At 43.3% G+C, this 27,714-nt stretch overlaps 1 protein-coding gene and 1 long non-coding RNA gene across 2 annotated transcripts in view; both read right to left on the bottom strand.

Annotated features, from left to right (window-relative positions):
• Positions 1-961: 961 nt before the first annotated feature.
• LOC105421717 (uncharacterized) overlaps positions 962-27,714 on the bottom strand; it is an 80,778-nt gene continuing 54,025 nt past the window's right edge. The window contains exon 4 of the long non-coding RNA XR_016049160.1: positions 962-977. This is a non-coding gene — a long non-coding RNA (uncharacterized LOC105421717). The remainder of the gene's footprint in view (positions 978-27,714) is intronic.
• LOC18448007 (protein C-terminal S-isoprenylcysteine carboxyl O-methyltransferase) lies at positions 1,988-3,520 on the bottom strand. Its single transcript, XM_006858088.4, has one exon. The coding sequence runs from the start codon at positions 3,285-3,287 to the stop codon at positions 2,097-2,099; it is 1,191 nt and encodes a 396-aa protein (XP_006858150.2). The 5' UTR covers positions 3,288-3,520; the 3' UTR covers positions 1,988-2,096.

The following is a 27,714-nucleotide window of genomic DNA, read 5'->3' as shown; positions in this document are numbered from 1 at the left end:
CCATCTTGATTTTACATAGATACCGCGTTTTCAAAATTTCAACCAAAGCCAGAAAGACGCCATACATGGGACGAGAACTCTTCCACTATATATTACACTATTAAAAGAAAGTGATGTGCCCCTTTTCCATGATAAGTGAAATTGATGCACATAGCCAATAAAGCTGAAAAACAAGCTTATCCTCACATGAACTCTACCGCAACTTGTCTTCTCCCTAGCTATTATGAAACTTAGAAATAAAATGATGAGTTTATTGAATTTCACTATTCTCAGAATAAGCCCCAAGCCACTCCATCTATTAAATTCCCAAAGGCTTATTTTTTCCCAAAACCCTAATTTTCCTCTTGATAGTAAAAACCCTTCTCTTGGAAAACGCCCACAGAAACACCAGGGATACAGGTTTGTATTAGCTTCCATGATGAAAAGCCTCATCTAAACCAACTTTAAAAATTGTCCACTCCTAGAACATTATCATCTCAAATTAAATGCAAAATTTCATAATCATTTCGGATCTAACAATATTCCACAACAATTTGTTACTTTTGAGATCCTCTACCATTAGTCACATGTTTGACACATTCAGAATCCTAAAAGCCTAAAACAATTCATTGTGTCCTACAAACCAACTTGTATGATAACAAATTTAGTCCCAACATGTCCTAGTGTTTTAAATATATTTTATTAGCACAAACTTTTAGGCCACCCATAAAATTCCCTGGGTTAATTACAAAATTTCTCATCACATGTTTCTCAATATCAAATATCTCTTTCTAGCTTTCTAATTACACAGTTTTGTATATTTTTCATAGTCACTTGGTGTGTTTATAACCTTGGAGACTTCCTGTAAGCATCCCTATGCATTTCAGAATTTAGAAAAAGTTATGGATAAGATAAACAAGACCTTTGGCATGGCTTCTGTATATTTTTCATGATCACTTGGCTGTGTTTATAACCTTGGAGACTTCCTATAAGCATCCCTGTGCATTTCAGAATTTAGAAAAAGTGATGGATGAGATAAATAAGACCATAGACATGCCAAAGGAAAATATAGTGGGTGACATCACCCAATTCTTAGATGCAGCAATCTCAGAAGCGGATGTCATGCACTTTACTTTCCAAGATATATTAGTGGCTTTTTCTATGAAGATATATTACAACTGCTTATGCATCATGATGTGTTACATATGTTATATACTCAGTTGGATCAGCATTTTTCCACAGCCAGGGAAAGTACTAATTAATTCCAAAACTACAATCACTTAAAGCTTCCACAATATATTGGAGCTATTTTCATGGAAGCAAGTGACTTCATATGATACAATGTTTATAGCAAAGAGAGTTGCTGTATAAACAGAGGCATTTCGGGGGGGAAAAGAAAGAGAGCATGGCTTACAATTCATCACCCACTTTGCACAACATACATATATTTGCGATGGGCAACCCATTGTTCCACATGTTATATAAATCACCTCAAGCTCGCTATGGAATAAAATAAATGTTTAAACAAATGATAGATCCCTAGCTACGTTGCATTTGTTTGTTAGAGGATTTTCAAGTGAAGCAATTGCATGCTTTCTCTTCCCTCCTTTCATGTTCTGCTAGGAAACAAATGGATCTGAAGCTCTTGGTTAGATAGAAAACTATTTAGGGTAAAAAATCAAGAAAAATTTTAATGTATTGAAATGAGGAATCTTCTCAAACATAACAGTACTCTAAGCTATCACAATTGCTTGTCCTCAAACTTGGAGTTAGCCCAATGACCAGTAGCAATAGGTCAAGATACATTAAACTAGATTTCAGTATCTGGGTTTGCTGAATGGCATCAAATCTAGAAAAGGGAACATCAGGAATTTCAAAATAATCCACCATCAGATCTCATGAAAGCTCACCAAATCACACCCCCACAGACTCAATTCGCAACAATTGCACAATAGAATTAAACAAAGAATGGAAAGATGAAATTGCTACCGAATCACAAGCAACACTCTGGAAGAGAAAAAACAGAATTTTACTAAAATTTGCACAAAACTTGATAAAATAGAGTTAAAGCACGATTCACCATGATCGATGCTCTCTTTAGATCACAAAATCTTCGATCAGTAGACAAGAGGAATAAACTTCTGCCTGACTTTACTCTTGTATTCAGCATAACTGTCCCCAAACTCCTTCAACATCAAGTCTTCCTCCAATTTAGCCTTTTGATCATAATACAAAATACACACAATCACAACGAAAAGCAAGCTCAGAGGAGCTCGAAGGGCAGCAAAATAGGTAGCAAACATAAGCATCATTGACGCATAAATGGGGTGGCGAACCCATCGATAAGGTCCAAATTGAACCACGCACATCGGAACTGCAACTTTCTCAGAGTAATTTGAAAGGTAAAGAGTAGCATGGTACTGCATAAACAGAGTCAACAGGATCAAACCCCACAAAACAAAATTGCTCAAACCACCAGGAATTTGATGAAGTGGGGGGCCTTCAAAAGCAGCAAACCAGTGACCAACAAGAATTGCCAAGGAAAACAGTGATCGAGCAAAAATTGGCAATCTTACGTCCCATTTGGGGTTGTGGGGCCGAAGATAGTAATCCCCATAGAGCCTCTTTCTCACGCTAACATTAAAGAAGAAGAAGTAATGGTAGACAAAGAAGAAGGCTATAGGCCAACCTTCAAGGAAACCATTAAAGTGGGCGGCTGGAACCAGGGTTAACCAGGCAAAGGTCGATGTAACAATAGCTAATTGCTCAAGGATACCAGCTTTCCCTTTGTAATGGCGATATGCGGAGAAGATACCTAAAAAACCCAAGAACAATGCCAAAAACCAGGGCCAGAGGAGCCATGTCCAGCTAAAATACATCCAAAAGAAAGGGTTTGTCAAAACCCTGACCGTGTTCTTTGTAGCTGAGAGAGCAATACAAACTATTCCCACCCATTTGCATATTTCCAAAGGGTTTGTGTGCAAAATCCTTGGAAAAACCCTGTTTCTCAAGAAACTCACAGAGGTGTCAACTCCGAAGAGATTCCCTGAGGTTTTGGCTCGAAGGTTTTCCTTAGACTGCACTCCGTCGGAGCTTGAGCATTGAATAACCAGAGGGGAGAGAAACCTAGAGTTTCTATGAATGAGCTTGACAGATTTTGCTCTCAGAGAGAGTTTCGCTTTTACAGAAAAAGTGGAAGCAACGAGAAGAGAAGTAGTTGTTTGACTGTTAAGATGAGGTTTTGGGAGGTTAGAGAACAATGGAGTTGAGAGGGTTGAGGTCTGCGTAATGGAGGTCCCGACCTCCATTGATGATTGTAGAGCGAGAAAATGGGTTGTGAGTTGGGTTTCTCCTTCCTTTCAGCTCTTGAGGAGAGGGCGTGAAGGATAACGACAACACAGAGAAGAAAGAGATTGAAGACCAGGCGGCAAAAACACACTCCCGTTTGGGCCGGTGTTTGAAGAACCGGATAAGAACCACGATTCGGATGACTGAACTGAACTGACTTTCCACTTAAGGGTGCACTTTGCATACAACCGAGGTTCTAAGCAATCAAAATAGAGCCCACCTTCAAATAGTGTTTAATACTTAACATTTTTGTGATGGTCTTAAAATATATTTTTATTTGTAATTATAAAATTTAAAATTTTATAAATAGTGTAGATTGAGTAGATCTATGAAAACTTGAAAATTGATGATAAAAAAATGCGTTACAAGATGCACTATTTCTTAAACTTAAAATCCGTTTTTTTCTCATATTCATGCTTCTTGATGTCGAGATGATCAATTTGAGAATATTTGGACATCAAAACAACTTCTTCTAATGAAATTTTTTAGGTGGGCTCTATATAAACTTTTTCCCTTCAATATTAAAAAAGAACTAAATTTAAAAATAAAAAATAATAAAAAGATAAAGTAGATTGGAATCATGTGATTTTTTAGGACAAGCTCACCTAGTTCTCTATAGAAGTTCTATGGGAATCAGATTGAATCCTGACTCACTAGCCTTCCTGTATGCAAAAAGGAAAAATTATTGACTAGAAATATTAAAAAAACTAAACTATGCGATACATGAAAGAAAAATTTTATATAAGAAAAAATTCAACTTCTTCTCAAAATTTTTTTATATAACCTTTCCCTTCAATGGTCAAAATCGTTTGACGATTGACCTCTCTAACGTGAAAAGCGGAAGCCCGGCAAAGGGTTAGGCGTCCAGTAATAGTCGAGAACAAAAGGTTAGCTCTGATGCCCCCATTGGGACACTCCGATAGGGACTGTTGAATCCTTGTAGGTCCTACGCAAACATGCGGAGCGACCCCCACCTGCTGTCCTGCTCCTGCTGCAACCTCCACCCCAACTCAGCGATAAGGGCAAGATTTGCTATCTCAAGCGACCTCACTCCCATACTAGCCCGCTTCGCACTACTCACCTATCCCAAGCCACAAGGTGGACACCGTGGTTCGAATCACCTCCCGCCCATAAGAAAGCTCGCTGCAGGCTCTCCATCACTGATTTGACTTTCTCAGGGGCATAAAACAAAGACATGACATATGTAGGGATGCTCTGGATAGCTGATTTTCTCAATGGAGCTCTACCAGCCAGAGTGAGCAACTTACCTTTCCAGCTTGCCAGCTTTTTTTGGATACGATCCACCACACGCTTCCACAGATTAGTGCTGGATGTCTTAGTAAAAAATGGCAGTCCTAGGTAGATGGAAGGCCACGATCCTTCAGCACAACCTAGGATATGACTAATACGCCTTTTTCTCTGATCAAAAGAGTGAATGAAGAAAGTGCTCTCCCTGAACTGAAAATGGATTTTCTGACCTGAGTCTCTCTAGTAATCCTCCAGAGTAGCCCTGATTGCTCTCACTGACAGCTGGTTTGCTTTCACAAAAATAAACGTCTACAAACTGGAGATGGGATATAGGGCTCACTCCATGAGCGGGGCAAATCCCTTTCCCCTCCAAACACTTCTTCTTCAGACATATCCCCCTCCGCTGCTATAATGAACAGATAGGGCGATAGAGGGTCTCCCTGCCTTAGGCCTCTATAGCTCTCAAAATAACCCCTCGGCTACTCGTTGATCATCACCGAGAACTTAGGAGTTGAAATGCACTGCTCCACGAGAAGGCACCACCACTGCCCAAAGCCAAATTTGAAGCACCTGCCTCAAGAAACCCCTGTCCAACCAATCATATGCCTAGCCATGTCGAGTTTCAAACTCTAACTCGCGATTTTCCGGCATTCTTCATGGAGTGAATAATCTCGTGGGCTAAGACCCCGCAATCTCAAATCTGCCTCCCCTGACAAAGGCCCCTTGACTCTTTGAAATAATCTTTGGAAGCAATCCGTTGGCCATGATTTTGCTGAGAATCTTGTAAACCATGTTACACAAACAACTTGGCCTGAATTGAATGGATCGAGATTCCTGTTCCGCCTTGGGAATTAGGAGAATTAAGGTTGCGTTGATTTCCCTAAGCATCCTTCCTTTTTAAAAAAAATCCTTCACTCCCAAAGAAATAATAGAGCCTCCTCTCCTTCAAGCTCTCAGATCATGTCCCTATGCCGCGAGTGGAGGCACCGAAGGAGTCAGGCTAAGATGCTTAGTAGAAGTAATAGGATAGAGTAGCTACCAGATGCCCTTCTTTTACTATAGGAGAGGACTGTAGTTGTTCCATCCGCTTCCTTCCCTTCCACCTTCGATCTCTTACTCTTATGAAATTAGAGACAGTTCTACCTAAGCTCGAGAAAGGTCTCGGATGAAGCGCCACGAGATCTGACTCGAGAGGTAGACTCGTGAGAATGACTCGACACGAGACCTGACTCGCAAGGATGACTCGCCAGGACCAGGAGTGGAGTAGAGTATCGCGAGGAGTGGAATCTCGAGGAGCCCCGTGATGGCCCAGAGGGCGAGACCTCACGAAACAGGACTCGCTAGTCTTCCTCTCTTGATTAGACTCGTTAGTGGTGTCAGCTGCGCCTTCGGCTTCGCCTTAAACTCGTGACTATTACACTCGTTAGTTTAGTATAAGACTCGCTAACGAGTTCGCCTTCGTCTATGCCCTCCTGGAGTGAGCGATAGCGAACGAAAGATGACTCCTAGCTATTAGGCTAGGCGCGTGTCTTGTCTCGTGTCAAGTCATCCGTCAGGGCCCCGCGAGGGGGCCCTCAGGACTTTAGTACTCCTCTCTTATGAGAAATTAACAATCGCACTATAGATCTCGTTTTCCTCTTTCTTATTAATGCAATCACGTAGTACCCCCTTGTACCTCTGCCAAGTGAGAAAATGAATAAAAGGATATGTAATAGATAGGGAAGGGATGGACAAGCCAGTCTGTCTAGTAAGCTGTCTAGTAAGGGCTACTGGGGAGGAGAGAGTCCACCTTTCCCCTTCGGCTTTATTGGGCAGACAATACATTAAGCTATCACTGCCGAGAAGGAAAGCGTAGCCGAAGGCAAGCCAGGGGAGGCAACAGTCATATCTACTCTTGCCTTTATCAATCTTAAAAGGTAGTCGCTCTAGCCTTTATAAGCAGTAGCTCTTTCCTTTAAATAGTAGGAGAGAGTATTGTCTACTCTTCTCCTTCGGCTTATTGTAGTTGCTCTCTCTTCTTCCTTATGTAGTTCCTCTCTTGCTTGCCTTAGTGTAGGAGCTACACGAAATGGGTCTTACCTTTATCCTATAGGCTCTTAACGTAGCCCAACTCCCATGCTTCCCTACTTCCCTAAAAAGTAGTAGGAGAGAGAGTCTACTCTAAGCCCTCGGCTTGTTGCATTGATCTCTCCAAGAATTGACTCATTCAACAACTATCTGTCTTTCCGTCTGTTCCTGTCCATTGCTTAAATCGATCGTGGGAATCACGTAAAAGCAAAGCATGCACCTTGGGGAGATGAAGATTTAAAGGCTAGGGATCGGGTGGTGGCGAGTAGGCGTGCATTGAACCTCTTGCACCGAGAGATGGAAAGGTTGACCATCCATGTCGAGGTATGGCACCAACAGCATGGGCCAGAGAGGCGGCAAGGGATTCATCTCCTCCTCATCCCGGGTGCTACAGTCCAATATAAGAGGCCTTTTTAAATGGGTCATTGCTTCTTTTTTTTTCGCAAAATCAATTTGAAGATTCTTCAGAACATAGGATGTTCTCAAGATGATCAACGTATAAGAATTAAAGAAACAAATCAGAGATGCCTTGGGTCCCACACGTGTCATGAGGTGACATCCATCCTGCGAGACAAACTCACATGGACCCACACATTGGACAAACCACCTTCATCCTCATGTTTCCCACGTCTTTCCCTAGGTTGGTAGATAAGCTGTTGTTGTATGTAGCTATGTATTAAGGTCTTGCCTATGCATCTGGTCTAATTCTATTATGTGTTGGTCATAAACTGTATAGAAATTAAGCTAGTGCCTGTGTGTTATGAATGGATTTAAAGTCTAGAGTCCATTACTCGTAGCCCATTCATGTAATCGGGTGAAGAGATTTACATGATGATGAGCAGGGGACAGGTCAAATGGCCTGGTCCAGAAGAAAGATCTATCCCCCCGCCCAGAACCAACCGATCAGTGAGGTCAGAGCCGCTAGATGGATCGGTAGATTCCATTCCAGATTGTTGTGCCGGAGTATCTTACTTGGCCATCGAAAGCGAATTCCCACCTCGACAGGCCTGGACAATATTATCCAATAAGTCTCTGTTTCCATCCTACTGTGTCTTCAGTAAGCAGATTCCAAGCCAATTGATTTTTAGGCCTCCAACAATTATTGGAATGGTTGGAGACCCAATCCCCCCTTCGGTTTGGGCTGACATATCAGACTCTGGCCAAGTATAGTTTTAAGTCTTTTTGGTCTTGTCGACCTCCAGTCCACATGAATTTTTGACATACCCTGTTGCCTTGCAAATACTCACAGGGACTTTGAGAATGGTCGCCATGTGACATGCATATGCCTGCTTGACATGCTTTATGAGAACTGGATGACCAGTAAAGCTCAACCATGAGTTGCTTCAGTCTGCGATTTTTTTAAGTCTGGTCTCCAGTAGGATCAATCATTCTCTTTTGCGGATAGCTTTCCGAAAGATAAATAGGGACGCCGAGGTATTTCCAGGGTTTGGTGATGTTTCCCATTGAGCAGTGAAGCAGCCGAAGAATCCCTGTCGGTGTACCGGAATATTCAAAAATAGAATTTGACTAACTTTTCGAATAGAAGAATTTCTAATTCCCCCAGAAGCCTAGAAAATCGCAAGGTATGAGAGAGGTAATTGTGGCTCTACGCACGTTATGATGACTGTGTCATCAGCAAATTGGGAAATCAGGGGAGCCTCCATCCCCGGTTTTATATTGAGTCCCACAAGTTTCCCTTGTCGTTGTTGTTTCTTGAGGGCTCTGTTCAACATTTTGGCCACTAACTCCTTACGGGGATAACGGGCATCCCTACCTCAAGCCCTTGGTCACATGGATGAATCCTGCTGGCTGACCCTGCATCAAGGGTGTAATAGATTGATTAGCTATGCATGCTCTTAACCATTTTATTAGAGGTTCAATAAAGCTTATTTGTGTTCTTGCATCATTTTAAAAAGGGTCGACATTGTCGTATGCGCGGCCACGTCGACGTTTGATTAACATGGCTGGTTCTCCCCGCATAGTTAAAAGACTCCAAACGGTGAATTTTCATAAATCAACCTACCTTTTATGAAGGCTTCTTATTCATCTGCAATGAGCCCACTCAGGGTCTCCCTAAGGACTATTAAATGCTAGTGCTTTACTTTGTATGGCTAAAAAATGGCCAAGGAGCATTCAATTTCTCCAAAACTCTTGGTATGGATTCTGATAAGAAAAGAAAAAACCTAAACCCGACTCTAAAAACTTTGCCGGCTAGTCAGCATTTTTCGTTCGCCTACCACCCCTGATTCACCATCCCTTGCTATGCATGAGCGAGACAGCTGCTCAGGTTCAGAGTGGTCTTTTAAGTGAAATTGAAAACTTAGTTACGATAGAGGAACCTCAACAAGAGAGCCGATTCTAGGATCAAAAGACTATGCTCACCTCTAAGGTGGTCCAGCACATTTTAGGAAGACGGCAGGGAGGGAGTCAACAGGGGATATCGCACCAATCTACACGTTGCTGTGCGTCGCATTCACACCCTTATGATTTCTTATGAAATCACCACTAGAACCCTATGACGAGTTCAGCCTAGTCAGTGCTACAACTAGATCAACTAGGACCATTTATCCCCTTGAAAACTAAGCCACACACAACTTAAATGAAGACACAAGTAGTTTACTTTTGTTAGGGACTAGATCTACGTAACCAGAGAGCTGGGCGCTTCCCCTCGCCACCGCAATTCCCTGCGCGTAACAAAGTCGATCCATCCTTGGCGCAACTGCTTGCATTGTTGTTTGCCTCTCTTCTGCTCTCTCCACGCGCTCTTCCTTAGTTCGCTGTTTTATAGCGCGATACAGAGCGCTATTGAAAATTTAAGCGAGTCCTATTTAGCACCATGCTAAAGCATAAAGATTCTCCCTATTCTTGCTCCTACTATTTGAAATAAGTAACCGTCCCTCCGCACCTACAAGCAATTCATCTTCTGATTCGAGGTAAAAGGGATCTGTAGGTTCGACTAATCTTGAATCCCTAGATAGAGGGCCCGAAACAAACACCTTTAGTTGTGCTCTCTTACTTGCATTTTTCCGTGCTATTGTTTGCTCTCTAAGCCCTTTCGCATCGAGCTGAACGAGTCTGTCTTGCCAAACCACCAAGTCAATCTAAAAGCTAGTTTGTTGAACACAGACGAAAGAGAACATTAGACTCGTCGAATCGAGAAGATCAACACAAGCAGATTCATATCCCATCTATACATATGATATAAGAAATTCCTTTTGTTGCCCGCTCGCTCTAATCGAGAGCCAAGACTTTATGCTCTGCTCTGCGCACTATACTTTGAATTTTTACGTGATCTTGGCATAGCGCTTTGCTTTCGGTTCTTCGGAGGCCAGACCACCACCCGACTTCGTTGCTTGTGTGCTTGGAGCCGAACAGGGCCTACAAAAGTAAACCTTTCTAAATGCACACGCTTTAGTGTGCGGACGACAATTAATGCCATGGCTAGAATAAGACAGCTTCGAAGACAAATAATCCTGTGGTGAAGGATTAGGCTGTGAGCTCAAACTGGAGGAGGAAGATGGGTGGGGTCAGTTAAAGCTTTAGTGCCTCCTTTAGAAAAATACTGTCGGGATGAAACAAACGATGACCAGTAAATAAATAGGGGGTTCGAAATCGAGTTCCAAAGCAAGGTCGATTGGTGGGGAAATGAATGAATTCCCAAAAAATCCAGTCTCATGTCAACCCCGACTGACCAAAAGCCTAAAAGAGTAAAAAATAGGAAGGGTACTCCTATCGACGATACATCTCTTTCGGTTGGTTTGTGCTACAGAGAGGTACTCTGATCGAACGAGTTCTAATTTTGTAAATTGTGTAAATAAGGGGATTCTTTCGCCTGTTGCGTGATATCACATGGAGGAAGACAGCTGTGGCACCCACCTACGCTGGTCTGCGTCTGAGTACTGTTCCCTAACTGACATCCCATTCTCTGGACTGAGTTTCCTCCGGTGCCATTGATTTTTTCATACCGTAATAGATGAGGTCTTCTGAGCTCTCTTTTTCTGTGAAGAAGTGTGGCTAATACAGAGAAGAAGATTCCACATATCCATCCGAATTGGAAGGAACGACAAATCAATTATGTTAGTCAGTCAAAGAAAGAAGCAAACTGACTAATGAACACCAACCGGTCTACCAGGAGCAAAACGCTCACCTAACCTAGAGAATTCACTCCCTAGATGTAAGTCCAGTCAGTCAGTAGCGGTAGAATAGTTCGATTTCCTAGCGAAGGAAGCCCTCTCGGAAAGCCCCCTCCCCATGGCCGCCCGATGATAGCCTAATTCAATACATTTTGACCCGATAGCAGCCTAATTTAATCTACTTTTTTATCAAATGGAAAAAAGGATGGATTAAAACCATCCATTTCCTTTCGAGAAATAGGATGACAAAAGAGAAATTTCTTAAAAAGCACGAAAAGCTACCGCAGCGGGCGAGGAAGCTCTTGACGGAGCCTACCTCGGATACCAAGGAAAGGACTGGCTCACTCCAATAGTCGATGCCCAGCCATAGGGACCCAAAGAAGAAGCGCTCTTGCGCGGATGACCCTTACGACCCTAAAGGGCTTTCTTGTTCGAGAGTCAAGAGAGCCCTTGATCCTAAGGGGAAGAAAGAGTGGCTATTTCAGCGAACAAGAGGGCAGTGCGAGGAAAAGTGAAAGTGAAGAGTCATTTGCAGAGGCTAACGCCAAGGAAAGATATGACGAAAGACAAGCAGATCGATCTAGTCTAGCTTTTCCAGACGATGAAGCAAAGGCTATTTCAAACACAGAAGAGGTTTGATACAGGAGAGTAAACCCTTGATACGAGAAGAAAGGCTTTTCTAATGGAACCAGTGAAGAAGGACCTTAGCTTCTTTCGATTTCCCAATGCCAAACAGCCGTATAGAACGAATATACGTTGGGGAAACGGGGACCCATACTCCAATTCCGAGGTGAGCCTAACCTGATTTGATGAAGAACAGAGTATACCGACCTGAAACGAAGCTAAAAAGCGTCTTTCTTACTCGGTAGTCAATGTTGCCATTCTCACGGGGGTATCATAAATAAGGGAGTGATAGGTTTTGTTTTGATTAAGACATTGTAGCTATTGCTGACCGAACAAAGGGGCTATAGGACAGTCACAGGCGAAGCTTATAATATGAGGATTTGGTAGCTTTCGATTATGTTAGTGATGAGGCTTGCATCTTGTTTGACTGACAGACTTAATATACAGTGCTTTACGTTCCGGTTGGTGTGAAGTCTACCGTACTGTATCGAAAAGAATACATGTTATGTTCACCAGGGCATAAAGAAAGGTACGTTTGAGCGGACAGAGAAGGAGCATCCAAAGACTAAGACGCTTCTGAATCTAGAATCAGAGGTAGGGTTGGGAAGTAATCTTGAACAGAAGAACCATACGCAGACGCATGCACAGAGGGTCGGAATCATTCCCTGCTGACGACTAAAAGGCTACAATAGAGCTTTTTACTAGCTTTTTTCATGGGCAAGGTTGGAAGGCTCAACTCTAAACATGCTCGAGACGCTCGAAAGAAGTCCACGTTGATCACGCTTTTCAGGTAAATCTGCTTGACGATGAGAATTCTTGTTTTCTAAGCCTCACGTATTCCCATGTGTGCTCCTATCTGAGGTGCGCATACACACCAAAGGCTTTACGCAGCCCCTTTAAGTTTGCATTCTTCAGCGTGGGTTGCTCAATTCTGTGAGTTAAAGGGGGTTGTGAGTGCAAATCCTTTTTAAATCAATGTGGCGAAGCGAACTAGGTTACCTTAAAGGGGCGTTAATTTCCTCAGGTCGAGTTCAGCTGACGAGTTACTTAGTTTGTAACGCAGATATAAAGGGAACTAAACTGTCAGATCGAGTGAGGAAAGACTTAGTATGGCTCTTGGTGGATGCAAGATAGATGTGAAATGCATCTGGTACTGGGGATCAGATATGAAGTTTCGAATCTTAACTTGACCCAATGCCAGCTATAATAACAAGTCCTGCTAAGCAAGCTCAACTCAAAGATGTTCGGTTGAATGAACGGCCACCAACTCAATAATCATCGAGAAGGGCATTTTTGCGGCGGGTTGAACAAGATTTTCAAGTCCCAGGCTATGATACCCTTCGAAATTTGCTTTTTCAAATCCCAGGAAGGAAGCTGAAGAAAGGTCCGCTGAAGGATACTGGCTACGTTATGCACCCGTTGATCCAGAATGAGCCGAACAAATAGCTCCAAGTCGAAGCACAGAAACTGGGGGAACTCTTGGCATATAAGTCGAGGACAATAGAAGATTGACACTTGTCCACTTCAATCTGAACTCGGTTAGAGCAAGCACAAAGAGAAGGTGTAACGCGAGGAGTCCTCGACATACGCAATTTCTGGAGCTATCTCAATAGCCACTGTAATTAGAGGTGACCACAGTACCTTATGGATACCGACGTCTAGGATGATCGATGTCGCCCATCTGCTCCACTTCTCGAGTCTTACTGACGATCCTCCACCTTTAGCCTTTCCTCAAACGATGGACTAAAGCTTGACTAATGCCCCGCAGGAGGGGTTAACGGCCAAACTTTTTCTAAAAGCCGTAGGCTGATAAGGCCTTCCATCCACTTAGGGTGAATATTACTCTGTCTCGCTTGATTTTGATTCTCTAATTTTAGTTGTTAACTGATCCTGATCTTGAGACGAGTTTATAGCATAGGAAGTAGTGCATTCTGAAAGAAGGAAGCTCGCCTTTCGGAAGACCATCCAGCATTGCGCACTAGCTATTGTATAACGCAAAAAAGAGCTCGTTCTCTATCGTGGTGTGAAACCAACCAATTCATTAAATAGGGAATGTCTCCCCCTCTTGATTTGGTGAAAGCAATGTTCCTTGTTGGGAAAGGGAAGGGGAAAACCTTTCCACTGAACGCTCTTGAGGAGGATGTACCTGTCGACGGGGCACCCAAAAAAGAGAAAGAATCCCATCCTGGAGAAGCTGATTCCACAGAAATATCATCAGAGGAGAATAGGGACTTTCTTTCCTAGGTGTAATAAGGGGAATGAAATAGAATGGAAATTCCACAACTAATTGTGATTGAAGCTAATTCAAAGCTATAAGCTAGCAAGTTAGGTGGGTATATAACCATAAGCGAAAGAAAGGCAACAGAGACAAAAAGTCCTGAATTTTCAATAGAGGCCATGGGGCACTATTAGGTAGTAGGCTATTGGTACGAGGGCAAACTGGTAATTGAATACCCACTCCATATTAGGTAGTAGGCTATTGGTACGAGGGCTCTATACATCTGAGCAAGCCATTCCCCAGTTTTTTTCTCTTATCAAGTTATTAAAACCTTTTTCACTATGACCATCAACAGCAAAGCATGGCTTCTCGCCCCGAGACACTAGGGCCCAAAATTGATCATCTTTATGGCTATAAATTTGCCTTCAAGGCGATCTGTTTCTTGATCTGAGTGGAAAGAGGAGTATTCCCAAATGTGACTAGAGAATAGCCCAAAAGAGGCATGTCGGCATCAGCTGAGGAAAGGGTTGGCTTGGGTGGGGATGATGCCAAAGGCAAGAATGTAGTTTTTCCAGCGAGGAGGTAGTCCCCAGTCACTCAACTTAGAAAGAAGGTTCTCGAGAAGGAATCACTCCTAAGCAAAAAGTGTACTTGCAGTGACTCAATGAGGCCCCCCTCCATTCACGTTTTGTTCCCATATGCATCGGCTTATTCTAAATCGACATATCCAGGTTCTCCCAACCCAAAAGGTTCCCTTTCTTTCGAAGTGGAATTGCCCAAAGTCGAATCAAAGGCTTTCCAGGGGAGCTATTCTTAGCCCAGGAACGTCTTCTAGTTAGTAGCGATGAATTATAGGATCCCAAAGCAATAACCACAGATGGCCTTTTTTTAACAAGTTTTCCCAAACCAAGATATCCTGCCCATCCCTAAAAAGGGACTCTCTCAAAAAAGTAGCATCGTAGCAAGAGTGGTTTTGACTAAGCATATGATGAAGGATCAGCCGAAGCTAATTGAACTCTTTCTATATGTATGAAGTTCTTAGTTGCCCCAGTTTATAGAAATTGAATTGAATTCAATTAGCCGTTAAATTGAATTCCCGAGAATCACTATTGAATGCTAGTGCTTTAGTTGGTTGAACAACTTCCTATGTGAGATTAAGAGCCATTTTTTAGAAAGCCTGGTTCAGTCCTTCGTTAGTAAGTTTCGAGTCTACAAAGAGGCTATTAAGGACTCAAAGGTGATTTAAGGCATGGCAAGTAAGGACGCTAAGCCGGTAGTTGCAGTTCTGGGAAAGGCATGAAAGCGAGCCAAACTAGCCTTAGGGGAGGGAGGACAGAGCTTATGAAACTAGAGTACCTCTGACTTTGAAAGCAATTTTGGATATGTGCAAATCGTGGATGAAGCCTTTGTTTTTGCTGCTTCTGGTGTTATAGCAAAGCAAGATGGAAAGGCAGCTTACTCAATAGGGCTTGCCGCAATAAGTAGCGCCTTGACTTTAGTAGCTTGTCTTTCCTTTCTTGTTGCTTGCTTCCCCTCATGCTTCTAGTAATAGATCATTCTGAGGCCTTTCGGCCCATTAGTCTGGCGATTAGTGGTGGTATAGCTAAGTGGTAGTAGTTCATCTAATCTTATTGGTCTTGGTAGTACCAGATATCTCTTTCTAGGACCAAATGCTCCAGTAAGACTCGGGGAGTGGGCCCATCTCTCTTTCTGATAAGCCGCGTTGCCAATGGTGATTGTAAGTAAAGCTCAAGTTATAAAGAATATTTGTATTCACTGTTGTCTCTATTGTTCTATTCTCGAAGGGAAGCAGTACCCATACTGTCCTTTCTCTGACTCCCGATCCCTGATCGACAGTCTTCTTAGGTTACATTAGTAGTTGTCTCTTTGACAAAACAAAACCTCTTGTAGGAACCAAACTTCTGTAGCTGGGGAAATAGTACACGCCTCTGCTAGTAGCAGATTAATTGGATTGAACTGTTCTCTCTAGTCTTCCTTTTTCGAAGGGGTAAGTAGTAGAATAGGCAGATAGTCCGATCGATAAGCATCAGTATTCTAACACAAATAGTCGGAGGTGATTACCACGATTGGTAGGCTACTTTCTGGTCTTTTAGGAAGTGGTGCTAGTCAGTCTGGTGATTCAATTAGTCTTTGGAGGTCTTGTGTTAGCAAGGAATGTATGTGTTAGTTAGAGGAACTCAACGAAGAGTTCTGCCTTCCCCATTCAGCTATAGACAGGCCGACTACAACTGCAGAAGCCCAGGCAAGGGAGAAAGCCCACGTGGAGTCTTTCAGGCTAGAGAGGAGGCTCGGGCACGAGGAGAGTTTGATGGCGAAGACTCGGACTATCATCTAGGTTATTCGGATTCCAACCCGAGTAGTGGGCTCTACGAGCACCTCCCCATAGTTTGTGAAGGGCAGCCTGCACGACAAGAAGCCCCTTTCCGCTGGAACCTTTTCCTTTCACTTTGAGTTTTGTTTTGATTGGCACCTTCCCTACATGTATGGCCGATGGCCCCTTTTGATCAATAGACTGCATGCCCTTTCGCTTATTTGTATCCTCTTATATCTTTAATTTCTTATTCGCCGACATTGCTTTTGAGACCAAACTCAACCGAAAAAAACCACTAAAGAATTGCTTGAATTCTTGGCTTAGATGCTCTAATGCCTCGTGTAGTATACTGAACTCACTCGTTAGCGTAGTAGTTTTCTTGCTCCCTTGTTACGCATTAAGAACTATACCACTATATACGCTCATAAAAAGCTTCTTTCTCGCACCTCCCTATGGTTATGGTATATTCCCTTTCCTATAGGACGAGCCATAGGAACCTATGAGATTGATTGAACAAGCCTTAAAGGCGAAGAAGAATCATCGAACTAATGGGTGGACCGCAACGCAAGTACTAGAATTGTTTTTTTAGAGGAAGGACCTTCCGACTGATTACGAGAGCTGCTACAGTTCTACAATTTTCAGTTGACCGAGAAAGACCACACTTGTAGTGTAGGAGACTTTTTCCCGATTTCAAGGAATTGAGATCGATTCTCTCATCCTCACCTGAAGCTATAGAAATCCCTATTGAATAAAAGAATCGTATGCACAAAGCAAGCAATGGAAACCTCTGTCCCTGCCCCAGCTCCTATGGATCACAGCTAGGCCACACAAAAGAAGGAAAGGTAGGCAGCCTCAAGGATAAGTGGTTGAGCAACCGAGAAGAGCTACTCGACTAAAAGATAAATGACGCGAGGAAGTGAGTGAAAAGGGGAGAGGAAGGTGACTTTCTAAAGCTGACAATCCGGTAGGTCCTTGTAAGGTGAGTGGAAGGAAGTGACTCGACCGATAGGTTGAGGGAGTCAGGCGGGTCTGGTTTTTCTTCCTAAGAGGTATGATAACTGGACCATTCAAGATCAATGCTTACATCCGAAGACAGATGGTTGAAAGCCCTTGAAAGTAGAACTTATTCTTATCTGGTTGTTCAAAGCCTGCCTACTTTTGATGACATGAGATTCAAGACCCCCCTTAAAGTAAAGGCAGCTAATCCTGATTTCCTTGATCCTTCATCAGGCTGGACTATCGATAGAGTAAGCTGGATGTGCTACTCGATCTTGTAACCCGTGATCGAGAAAGAGAATATCCTCTCAAGGTGGATCTTTCAACCGCCTCCTTGAAAGCTGACGCCTGGATCACCTGATATTCCTCTAATTAACCTGTCGCGCGGTAGGGAGGTCCCTCTAGTTCAGAACCTTTCTCCCCCTGATTCTACTTTTGGCAAGCCATGGTGCTTGTGGGTTCTCTCCTGCTTATTCATTAGGGCGAGTGGATGTCAAGGGAGGGGATCATAGTCTTTCAACTCATCTGGAATGTCATGGAGCAGCTTCGTGGCCCTGTTCCGGTCCCGGATGCAGCCCATCATCAGTGGCTAAAACCAAGGTGCGCCCTTCTCCATAAGGCCCCGAAAGTTGTGTCTTATCGAGTGGAATTATCAGCATTATGCTTAAAAACATGGTGTCCAACTCTGCCCGTGACTCGCATTATCCCGCTTGATGGGCATATTCCACCTCACTCAGTTCACACTCCCATAGGGGCAAGGCAAGGCCATATTCATTGGTCCTTGGTGGCGAAGCCATTGTGCCTTTTTACAGTTATCTTGAAATTGAATTATTCGCTGGCATTTGAAGACTTTTGGAATCCCTCATGTAGGGTCTTACATGTTTGCTACTGGCGAGCTCTATATGTCCTAGTCTCTGGGTTACCTCTTCCCTGCACCATGTCCTATTAGAAAGGCTGCTGCTTCAGACTCTTTCTTCCTAATAAAATGGTAACACTGCCTGCCTCGCCACACCTTTAGTGTATGGATGTTGTTCAGGCTTTCCCACTTCAATGTCAGGTTGGTGTTCCATAAGCCCTATTCACTCTTATTAGCTTTTTTTTCTCAACGGATAAGATTCTTGGAACAAACAAGATTCCCTCTCAAACTGATTCAAATGAGTCAAGAGGGGAATTAGAGAGCAGCTCCTTATATTCTGAGACAGGTATATGGGCAATCAGTTCCTTGTTCAGTAACTATGTCACTTTCTTTTCATGAAGTTGAATGTGTTAATTCCTTCTCATCTCAGATGTTCATTCAAAATCAATTTATCGAGGATTCTAAACCTTTTCTATCCTCCTCTTCTGGGCATCCATATAATAGATATGCATCAATCCCATGCCTATTGATCGACTGTCCCTGCCTTTTCGATCAAAGAACCCCATCTATAAGAGCATGGCAAATGTAATGTAAGAAAGTGAAAAAGTCAAGTTGGAAAGTAATCAGTCCCTCTGCTCCTCTTCCATGCCAGTGGGGTGAGTTTTTTAGCATGTCTGGGCTAAATCCCAATAGCAAGGTCAACCATGTTTTATTCTTTGAATTGCTAGAGAAGCAAAGAAATTCCAATCAAAAGTGTGTAGCATTATCGGATTCTGCCTTCAAACCACAACTAAAAAGAGCTCCTTCTTGCTAACGGTCTTCCACCGCTTCGACAGTCTATTCTGTGGCGCAGGCTAAAAAGATTTCATTTCAAAACATTTGCATCTGATTCAATAGCAGGGGATTCAATAAGAGCAGATTCGTGCAATAGAGCTAACATCCGATTTGTGAGCAGACCGGTTTGGGACAGGCTTGCTTGAAAGTGTATGACGGGTAAAGGTTTTTATTCCAACTTTATTGCTCGGAATGACTTACAGCAGGGACAGAAAAAGTCCTTACACAAACCGTCCTACTGCACTTTGGGGAGAAAAAGAACCTTTCCGCATTCATCACAAGACTCTTCTCCTTAATCAAAATATACTTGACACTCGCATTTTGTTTTTCCTTTCAGCGGAATGAGAACCAAATCCTCAGCGTTTCACCAACCTCATAAAGAAGAGAGTGAAAGAGTTTTCAATGCTACAGCCAACTCAGAGAAAGAAGCAAATAGTCAAGAAAAGAATGCCGCTAATATTCGAATTCCTCGGCTAGCAAAGAAATATCATCGAAAGATGAGAGAAAAAGGAATGAACTCATTGAAGGAAAGAAAGAAAAAACCATATGATATATATAATAGAACCCTTCTTTCCGAAAGTGCTCTCCCCTCTCCTTTATAGTCGAGCAACTTCGTTCCTCTCCTTTATAGTCGAGCGACTTCATTCCTCTCCTTTATAGTCGAGCGACTTCGTTCCTCTCCCCCCAAACCTTGTTCTGAGCAACTCCGCTCAATCAATATGGAAATTTTCTTTCTTAAGGCAATCCGATGGTTTAGTATAAAGCCAACTGACATGAGTAAGAACCATCTACCAGCTTGGACCGAAGACAATTTCTAGTGCCATTCTTTATGAACTAGCCAAACGTAACATAAGTGAACATGTTTTGAGCTAATTGCATGTTGAGCGCTTAAGCAGAGCTTGTGGTCACTCGTTCCTTGCTTGTTCCAATCCTAGTAAAGAGCCTCATATCTGATTCTACACTACATATGATATTCCATTCCAGCCCTTACTAGCTCTTCGCTTGGTTGTATAAGGAGCATGCCGGAGGGGGACTGCTACGCTCACCGCGCACTTGCATCATCACACGTGGCTGCTAAAGCAAGCTAAGCTTCACACGGCCCTAAGGAAGCGAAAATACCCTCTCACGGCTGAAGGATCCGCAACACGTTGGAGAGCTTTTAGATCCCACCCTAAAATGCCCATTCTCCTAAAGTTCCGAAGTGATCCTCATTCTCACCGCAGCCTTCTTAAGTCGAAAGAAAGCCGGGCAAGAATCACATTTTTTGGTAGTACGAAGGGGAAGCAGAATCGTATCTGGTAGTGGTTCTTCGGATCGATCACAGACTTTTGGCCTCGTCGTTTGGCTTCTACTCCAACTCGAACTCAAAACCTCTTCCTCATTTGAACTAACAGACTGACAAGTGGAGGAAAAGAAAAGCACTGCCGACTTCCTGTTCCGCCTGAAACAAGAACTCCACTCCCCGATTCACCGAACCGATAGGAAACTCCCTTGACTTCTTGAAACAGGAACTCCAACTCTTTAATAGTTTAACCCTTCAGCGTTAACTCACTGCTCCAATGGGTGAGAAGCGTGCCAAACCCCCCCAACTCACTCAAAGGCTTCTCCTCCATCCGTTCCTCTCCCTCTTATATAGTCAAGTGACTTTGTTCCTAACAAGAAGCAAGCTACCTTCATCATTCAATTAGGAATATCATAAGTGATCACTGAACCTTCGATCTTTCCGTGTTTCACTTAGTGTGCTCGGTGAAAACAAGCTTACCTTGGCCTCACGCGAGATAGGACGTAAAGTAAAACCAATGCGAGCCATCTTTAGTGGTTGGCCCCCCGAATCGTAATAAACAATGTTGTCACAACTCCTAACTCCGCATAATGCTCGAATAGAGTGGTGAATCGAGGAATCTATGTATACCCTCATTCATAATGAGGGAAGCAACCAAAGAGTGTGGATCTAGCCAAGTGCTGGATTTCGTACATGGGCGATTACTGTTATGATCTGCTAGTCAATCTTCTATTTCATAAGATGGGTCTGTACTGGTACTAGGCCGAATAGAAAATGAACCAAATCCACGCGTTTCAGTATCCACTAGCGAACCTCTCTCTTTTCCTCTTCAATCGAAACAACCCATTAGCGAACTACCCTACTATGAATGAACAATATATGGTTAGGGTTTGAGTTGTTAATGTGTATGTAATAGACCACTCTGTGGATGGCAGAACTTCAGCAGTCTGTAATGAATGTTCTACCCACCGAGATGGAGTGCAATCAATACCTAGCCGACACGGAGTATACAAAAATGCTCATCCGATGACTCACTAAGATGAGAGGCACTTAATGGTTCTTGCTCCACATTCGCTCGTATGCGAGCCTTCTCTATATGACTTCGTAGTTTCCATTGTCGGGGATCACACTAAAAGGGTGTGAGTGCGCTGCCCCTTATTCCAATAATAGTAGCGGCATTGTTTTTGTACGTGGAACTCGCCTCAACCAAACCAATTTCTTCGATCTATTTCTTACTCTGGCTTTCAATACAAAAGATTCTATTAGTTGAGGAGTGATGACTGAGAATCCTAATAATAGGGGGCTCCTTCTATCGGATAAGGCGGAAGCCGCGGGGCGGACTGAGAGGCGAGGTAGAAGTGCTGACATGAGTCACTCCCCTTTTTTCTAATATCGATGAAGCGGTCGTGAGGCGCCACTCAAATCAATATTAAAATCAACCCTCGAGGTGAGAAGACCAACCCAATCTCAGCTCTTTTGGCCTCATTATATTCCACATTTTAAGATAGTGAAATGCTTGATGACAACATGCTTACTTGGAATTTTCCTAAACCATAAGAAGAGGATGGTCCACTCAATGGTCTATTCGGGGTCCCGTGCCCAATTCTAATAAAGGGGATGCCTTCAGCATAGGAACCAGATGCCCATTCAATAGAATAAGTTGCTTGACCTTCTCCAAGTGACCCACTAGCCAAGAAAGAATTATTATAAACGAGACCCTAAAGGCACAGCCCGAAGCAGACTTCTTCCTCGTGTCAAGGAGCAAGCCTTGTTGTTATGTTATGAGTCCACGCGAACTCAATATGATGAGGAGGGTGGCTTAAGAGGCTATACTTCAATAGATGATCCGTCTACTTTCTCCGTTTTTGGGACCGGAGGCCCCCTAGGTGAGGTGCCTCTTCCTATCGTCCCAAAGCAGAGGAGATAGTTTGTTTGCAGTAAAGTGGTTTAGATCTACCAGGCCCCTACTAATGCCAACAATTGCATATCCAGAATGATGTTATGTTCTAGACTTTCCAGCTGTAACTGAGTCATCCTCTCCAGCAGAACCTGCTTGTCCCTCGGATTGAGCCTTTGGCGGCTGGTGTCTTTCTTGCCCGGGACCATGGGTGGCTTCTTGATCTAACAAGTGGAGTGACTGCTAAGGCGTCTTTCCTCTCGTTCGTATAGAAGAGAATGAAGAAGTTTAGTGGGCCTCCCCTAGTACCTGGTCTTTTGCTCTCTCCTTGGGTTTGCACCACAGAGTGGGATAGTGAAACCAGACCACCAAAGGTCTCCATGCTGAGTGGGAACCAGTCATGTGGATCTACGCTAGAAGACTCCCCTGATCTTGTATCAGCTTTAGATGCCTATCTGGAAGATTCCCATCCAGGCCTTGTCTAGGACCTGTCTTTAGTCCTTGCCGATTGAGTGTATCTAGCTACCCAAGCTTCCTTCTTTCACAAGAGTCTCCTTTTGTCTTCGATCTTGTAGTTGCTCTCTTCGAACCTACATTTGGTTTAGGTGCATTTTCATAGACAACCTTGAGACAGGCTCGCATACCTACTTTGCTTTTCAGTGATAAAAAAGATGAATTGCTTTCTTTGGCTTATCGAACTATCAAGTGGCTATGTGAAATGAAAGATTACCTATCGAAGACGGATACTGGTCAATGACAACTTTTAGAAAGCTTGCCGCAGACTCAGAGGTATCCATCCTCCTAAAAACAAGAGAATGGGAAAGACTCCAAGAGACCCCATTTCCCCCAAAACCTTCTCTCCTCAATCGGGCTTTTTCGAAAAATCCTTTCCGGGCCTGCTGCAAGTAGAATGATTTCGAAGGTAGAATAAACATACATAGCCCCTTATTATCCTGTCTTCTTGGCTAGTAAAGGCAAGTTAGAAATAAAATAAAAGCTTCATCCATTTCTTCTAAGATATTTCTAATTTAAATTAAGTGTAAGGAAGTACAGACCACCGACCGGGGAGGCATGAAAGGGGCTAACCGATCCTTATTTAGAATAAGCCATTGATAGAGTTGGTGGAACTGCCTCAGCTGCGATCCTAACCTCTTTTAGGAGCTCCTCTTCCTCCTAGCTGGATTCTCCGCATCCTGGCTTTCTAGTCCTCCACCTATCCCTTCCTTCTTCTAATAATAGATAGCGAAAGATGCTGGGCACACTCTTATTTAAACCTTGTCAATCTCTCTTAGCTCCCGAGCCTATTCTGATTCATGCCCTTCCTTGCTTCGAGGGGGTTATCTAATAGTAGAAGAAGGGGACAGGTGCTATCATATAGAAGAGAAGTCCGCCCTAGTCACTAAACCTAGCTCACCAAGCCTTATGGCATGATGTCAGTTCATTCCTTTAGACCAGCTCCTTATAGGGTTTAATGAACATTGTATCCGGCAACTACCCGTTCTAACACATATCAGTACGTATTTTTTTTGTTTCTACCTGATCGCCACTCGCAATGAGTGAGTTCACCTCTTGTTCCTCGATTCATAGAAGAGCATCTGCTCTCTTTCGAAACCGAAGACTTCTAGTTCCCCGGGTTGGGACTACTGATTGAGAAGGAAGGAGGAATCAACAAAACTCGTTTCGCTATGGCCAAGAAATGATGAATCTATTTCGATCCCTTGGTAAGTGATTTGTTAACCATGCTTTAACGGGAGCTGCTTTTCTCATATCGAATATTCTACCCCATCTACAGCGGTTTGAGTAGAGAAAGCGACCACCCTTACCGAGCAATCAACAGTTCACTCATCATCCATCTAGCCAGCTGGCCCTACGAAGAGAGAGCCGCCTTATTATTTTCTTATTATTAGTAGGGGAATATCAATAACTGGGGATTCGGGTTTGGTGCAAACATGCAATTCCCCCATATCCTAGCCCAATTCTGACTAGAGATTGGAGATTCTCTAAAGCAGTAGTTTCTTAGAATTGTAAATCATGAATTGATAGTAGTTCCCCCGGTTCTTCCAGTGATCTCGGAGATTGGTTTGTAGCCAACGCTTTTCTAGCACAAGTAGCGATAATTGATATCCTTTGATTGATGCCCAATGCCATTAAGGAGCTTTTGCCCCTCCAGATTGGGATCGAATGGAAAGGCCAACCTTCAATAGCTTTCACAAGTAAGGCCCGTTGACTCCTGCCCGATAACATCTAGTGACAAAGCTCTTGGAATGAGGAAACACGACCCTACTTAGAAGAGGCTAGAAAGGTTTTTCACGTTTAGGTTAGCTGCCCCTCTGTTTCTTACTACTTGGATCGAGTCTCATTAAAGCACGATCAAGTCACTTCTCTGGAGTTTGGTTATTGACACGTATACAAGATGCTTCCTATTATTCGAGGAGTAAGAGTCAATGATATAGAGTTTCCAGGGAAAGCGATTGAAATAAGCAAATGCATTATGGAAGATCGACAAGAGGTTTGTCCTGTTGATGGCCCACTCAAATTCTCTCTTATTTGAATCGAGGAACTGGGGACGAAGCTGGAGGAAGAATTGGATCTTACTATTATTCTTTCCCCTGATCATAGAGGTGGGCATTCCTTGTTGGATACACATACGCAAAAGGATCTCGAGCTATTTTCACTTGTTGGCCAATGATGGAATAGCCAAAAGTCTGGGCCATATAGCTGGTAAAGCACCCCAAGCTATTTCCATTCGTGAGTGAGAGGGCCCGTGGTTCCATAGAACAGTGAAAGTGCCTCACTACTTTACCCTCCTTGATGAAATAGCCCATTTCTGCTTCAGGCATAGCTGCAGAAGCAAGTAAACCTCTTCCCCCTGCACAGGCAGGCTCGAAAACTTGCATTCTTCTAGTGGACATAACTGACGAAGCAACTAAAAATGGTAATTGTCCAATGAAAGGGCATGTTTGACCCTACTATTTATGAAAAGCAGGCTAATTCTTTCTATTCGCCTAAGTTTCTGAGCTAGCATGGCAAAACCTCCCTAGATTATTATCATTATTCCATTTTGTAGCCAGCCGAATCAATTCGGGCAAGATCCCACCCAACAAGCAACGGATAGAGCTGCGCGAAAGCCCTTGCTCTAATGCCTCGTGTAGTATACTTCACTCGCTCGTTAGCGCATCCGTTTGATTGCAGGGTCGAATTCCAGTTGCAAGTTTGGTGGTTTCAAACATCTAGCCCAGTGTGACTTATGGATTCCAAAGAACCCTAAACTAAGCTAGTAGGCAGAAGCAGCACATTTCCAATAGCAGGGTAATAGTCGATAACAAGGCCTAAACTCTGAGCTTCTGTTCTCTGCCATTAGAGAATAGTAAGAACCTAGTGAGGAGAAGAATCCATTTGCCAAATAAAAGAGTTGCCAGTAAACCATCTATCTTTAAAAGCCCCGGCATGTTAATCCTTATGTAATAGTGGGTCTCTCGAACTCGTGCTTGCCAAGCAAATACTATTATGGAGGAGGGGTCGCCGAACAAGAAGATCAATTAGATAGAGCGCTACTCTATTTAAGGGGTTGGTTTCTCAATAGTAGCAGCTACTAGTTTCAAGTGATGGTTTCTATGGGACCACAGCACCGGCTATTTCCAATGTGCCTGTTCCGCCTACTAGCTTATTCGAATGAATGGTCTTGTCTGAATAGCCCCCCGCCAATAGGAATAGAAGAATAAGAGTGCAGTGCAGCACTGATTGGCTATTCGAGTCGTTCAAACAAACTGATTGGTAGGCTAGGAAACTGCGAGAACTAGTTCTCAAGATTGGTTTTCCAACCTTTGATATTAGATGCCCATTCCCCTCTTATCAAGGGGCATTCAAACATCACCACCCCTTAGCATCTCTTGCTCCAACAGCACCTCTGGACCACATCCTGGCACCCCGTCTTTCTAGTTGAGAAGTGCAGCCTCCTTCTTATTGGTTGGGGTGGGCGTTTCCCTTTACTGGGGGCACGATTTCTACTAGCTCTTTTCATTCCACTTGTCGATGAGGGCTGACCAGAACATTTCTTGAACTGGCTCGTCATTCCAATTCCATTCCTAAACGGCTCCTTCTACTAGTAGGGACTAGGCATCTCGGATTCAACGCTGCTAAGGGAAAATTAATCGATGCCCGGGGGTCGAGGCACTCTGGTTTTCAGGGTTGTTAATTCGTATGAAATGGATGAGCTAATAAGATAGGCATTCGATGTATCGGGGCAATCACTAACAAGAGGCTTGCTTGTCTATCAATTCATTGGGGGTGATAGGTGGTATTTACCAGTCCACTTCAAACAAACCTTTCACCCTGCCTTCTTCTTTGAATAGCACTCGAATGAATAGTCATAAATGCTAGCCTGTCCTCTAGAGATGGATGGCCTTAGATAGAAACCTTGCTAATCTCCTATTCTATTTAGCTAATATTCTATTTCATATGAATGCCCTACCCGGCAGGGCCATCCAATCCATATACAGAAGACTATCGGGTTAAACCGCTTTATCGAATTACTATTCTTATTCAGGTGGTTACAGTTATTCGGCCGAACTAGCTAATACCTCCTATTTTCTAGTTGAAGGTGCCCCCATCTCTCTTTATTTGAATCAAATGCCAACCCTCTTAGGTAAATTGCTATTGATTGGGTGAACACAACCCGAATAGAGGGTTTACCAAGTAGCCTGCCTCTATCTGGAATTGATGGAATATCAACCTCCCTTACTTTCATTTGCTTTCCCCTCTCCAAATCGAAGTAGCGCTCTTAGCTGTTTGTTAGCCCCCTCGTTCCTAGGGGCTAGTTCTCCTATCCGATCAATGAAAGGAAGTAAAAGATGCTACTTCTCTTGAAGATTGAGGTTAAAAAAAAAGGCACAACAAGCAAGGATCTGCCTAAACAAGAGTAGAGAAATCAAAATAGAAAGAAGATAAGCTTACTTACTCTATTCGAATAGCCTTTCCTTAAAATAAATGGCGACAGAGTAAATCTAGCCGCTGGTGACCCCACTATGAAAGAATTCCTTTTTTAAAGTCCCTTTGGAAGAAAGGGTGCTAGAAAGCATTTAAACTAGCTCAACAGGAAATGCAATCTCACGTAGTTCTACCAGATTCAGTAACATCTTGATACTCGGGCTAGTAGATGTATATCGATATGACCAGTTAGGGCGATCCAGCGGGAGAGCTATATCTTACGTTTGACTCTGTTGTCTCCACCTATGCTTGCTCTGATGCGGGCAAGTAGCAAGACGCCATATCAAGCGCTACGATGTTGTTGAAACGGTCTTGGAACCTCTGCCTGTCTTCACTGGTTCACGCACGGGTGGGTCATTTGGTTATGAATCACATCATCAAATGGGAATCAAGCGCTTCAACTGGTAAACTTGAGCTTTAGAACTAGCACTATGAGTGCCTTTGCCAGCTATGGCTCTTCCACTCTTGCCGTTTTGTTGAAATAAGTGGAAAGCGAATGCACAACGCTTCTACTCACATGTCGGAACACATAAGTAATAACACAATCAAAGACCAGAGCAAAAGAAGGGACAGACGCTTATCCACACTACCTTAGATAAAGCTAGTGCCTTCACTCCATTTCTGGGACTGGGAAAGGGAAGTGGGAAGAGGGTCCCTTTCGCTTTATTTCAGTTTAGGTTGATCAGAAGGAACTACTTTTGGGTCTGATTCTTCTAAGAAAGATAAGTAGGCACTGGATGCGGCTCTGAAGATATTGCAGATATTGACTTTTGACTATCTAACTTGGCGCATAACTTATGAGTGCCTTTGTATCTATGAAATTTCCGTACCATCTGTTGATCCAGAAGAATGTTTTCCTTGATGTTCCTTCCTTTCTTTAATGAAAGTCGTCTTGTACTGAAGGTGCTTAGTGA

This window comes from Amborella trichopoda, chromosome 2 (genome assembly GCF_054954075.1).
Source record: "Amborella trichopoda isolate Santa Cruz 75 chromosome 2, AtrichopodaSantaCruz75HAP2 v2.0, whole genome shotgun sequence".
Taxonomy (NCBI): domain Eukaryota; kingdom Viridiplantae; phylum Streptophyta; class Magnoliopsida; order Amborellales; family Amborellaceae; genus Amborella; species Amborella trichopoda.
This window is presented reverse-complemented; position numbering and strand designations above follow the sequence as displayed.

Coding starts and splice junctions, on each gene's coding strand:
- LOC18448007 (XM_006858088.4), bottom strand. CDS start 3,287: ATGGAGGTCGGGACCTCCATTACGCAGACCTCAACCCTCTCAACTCCA.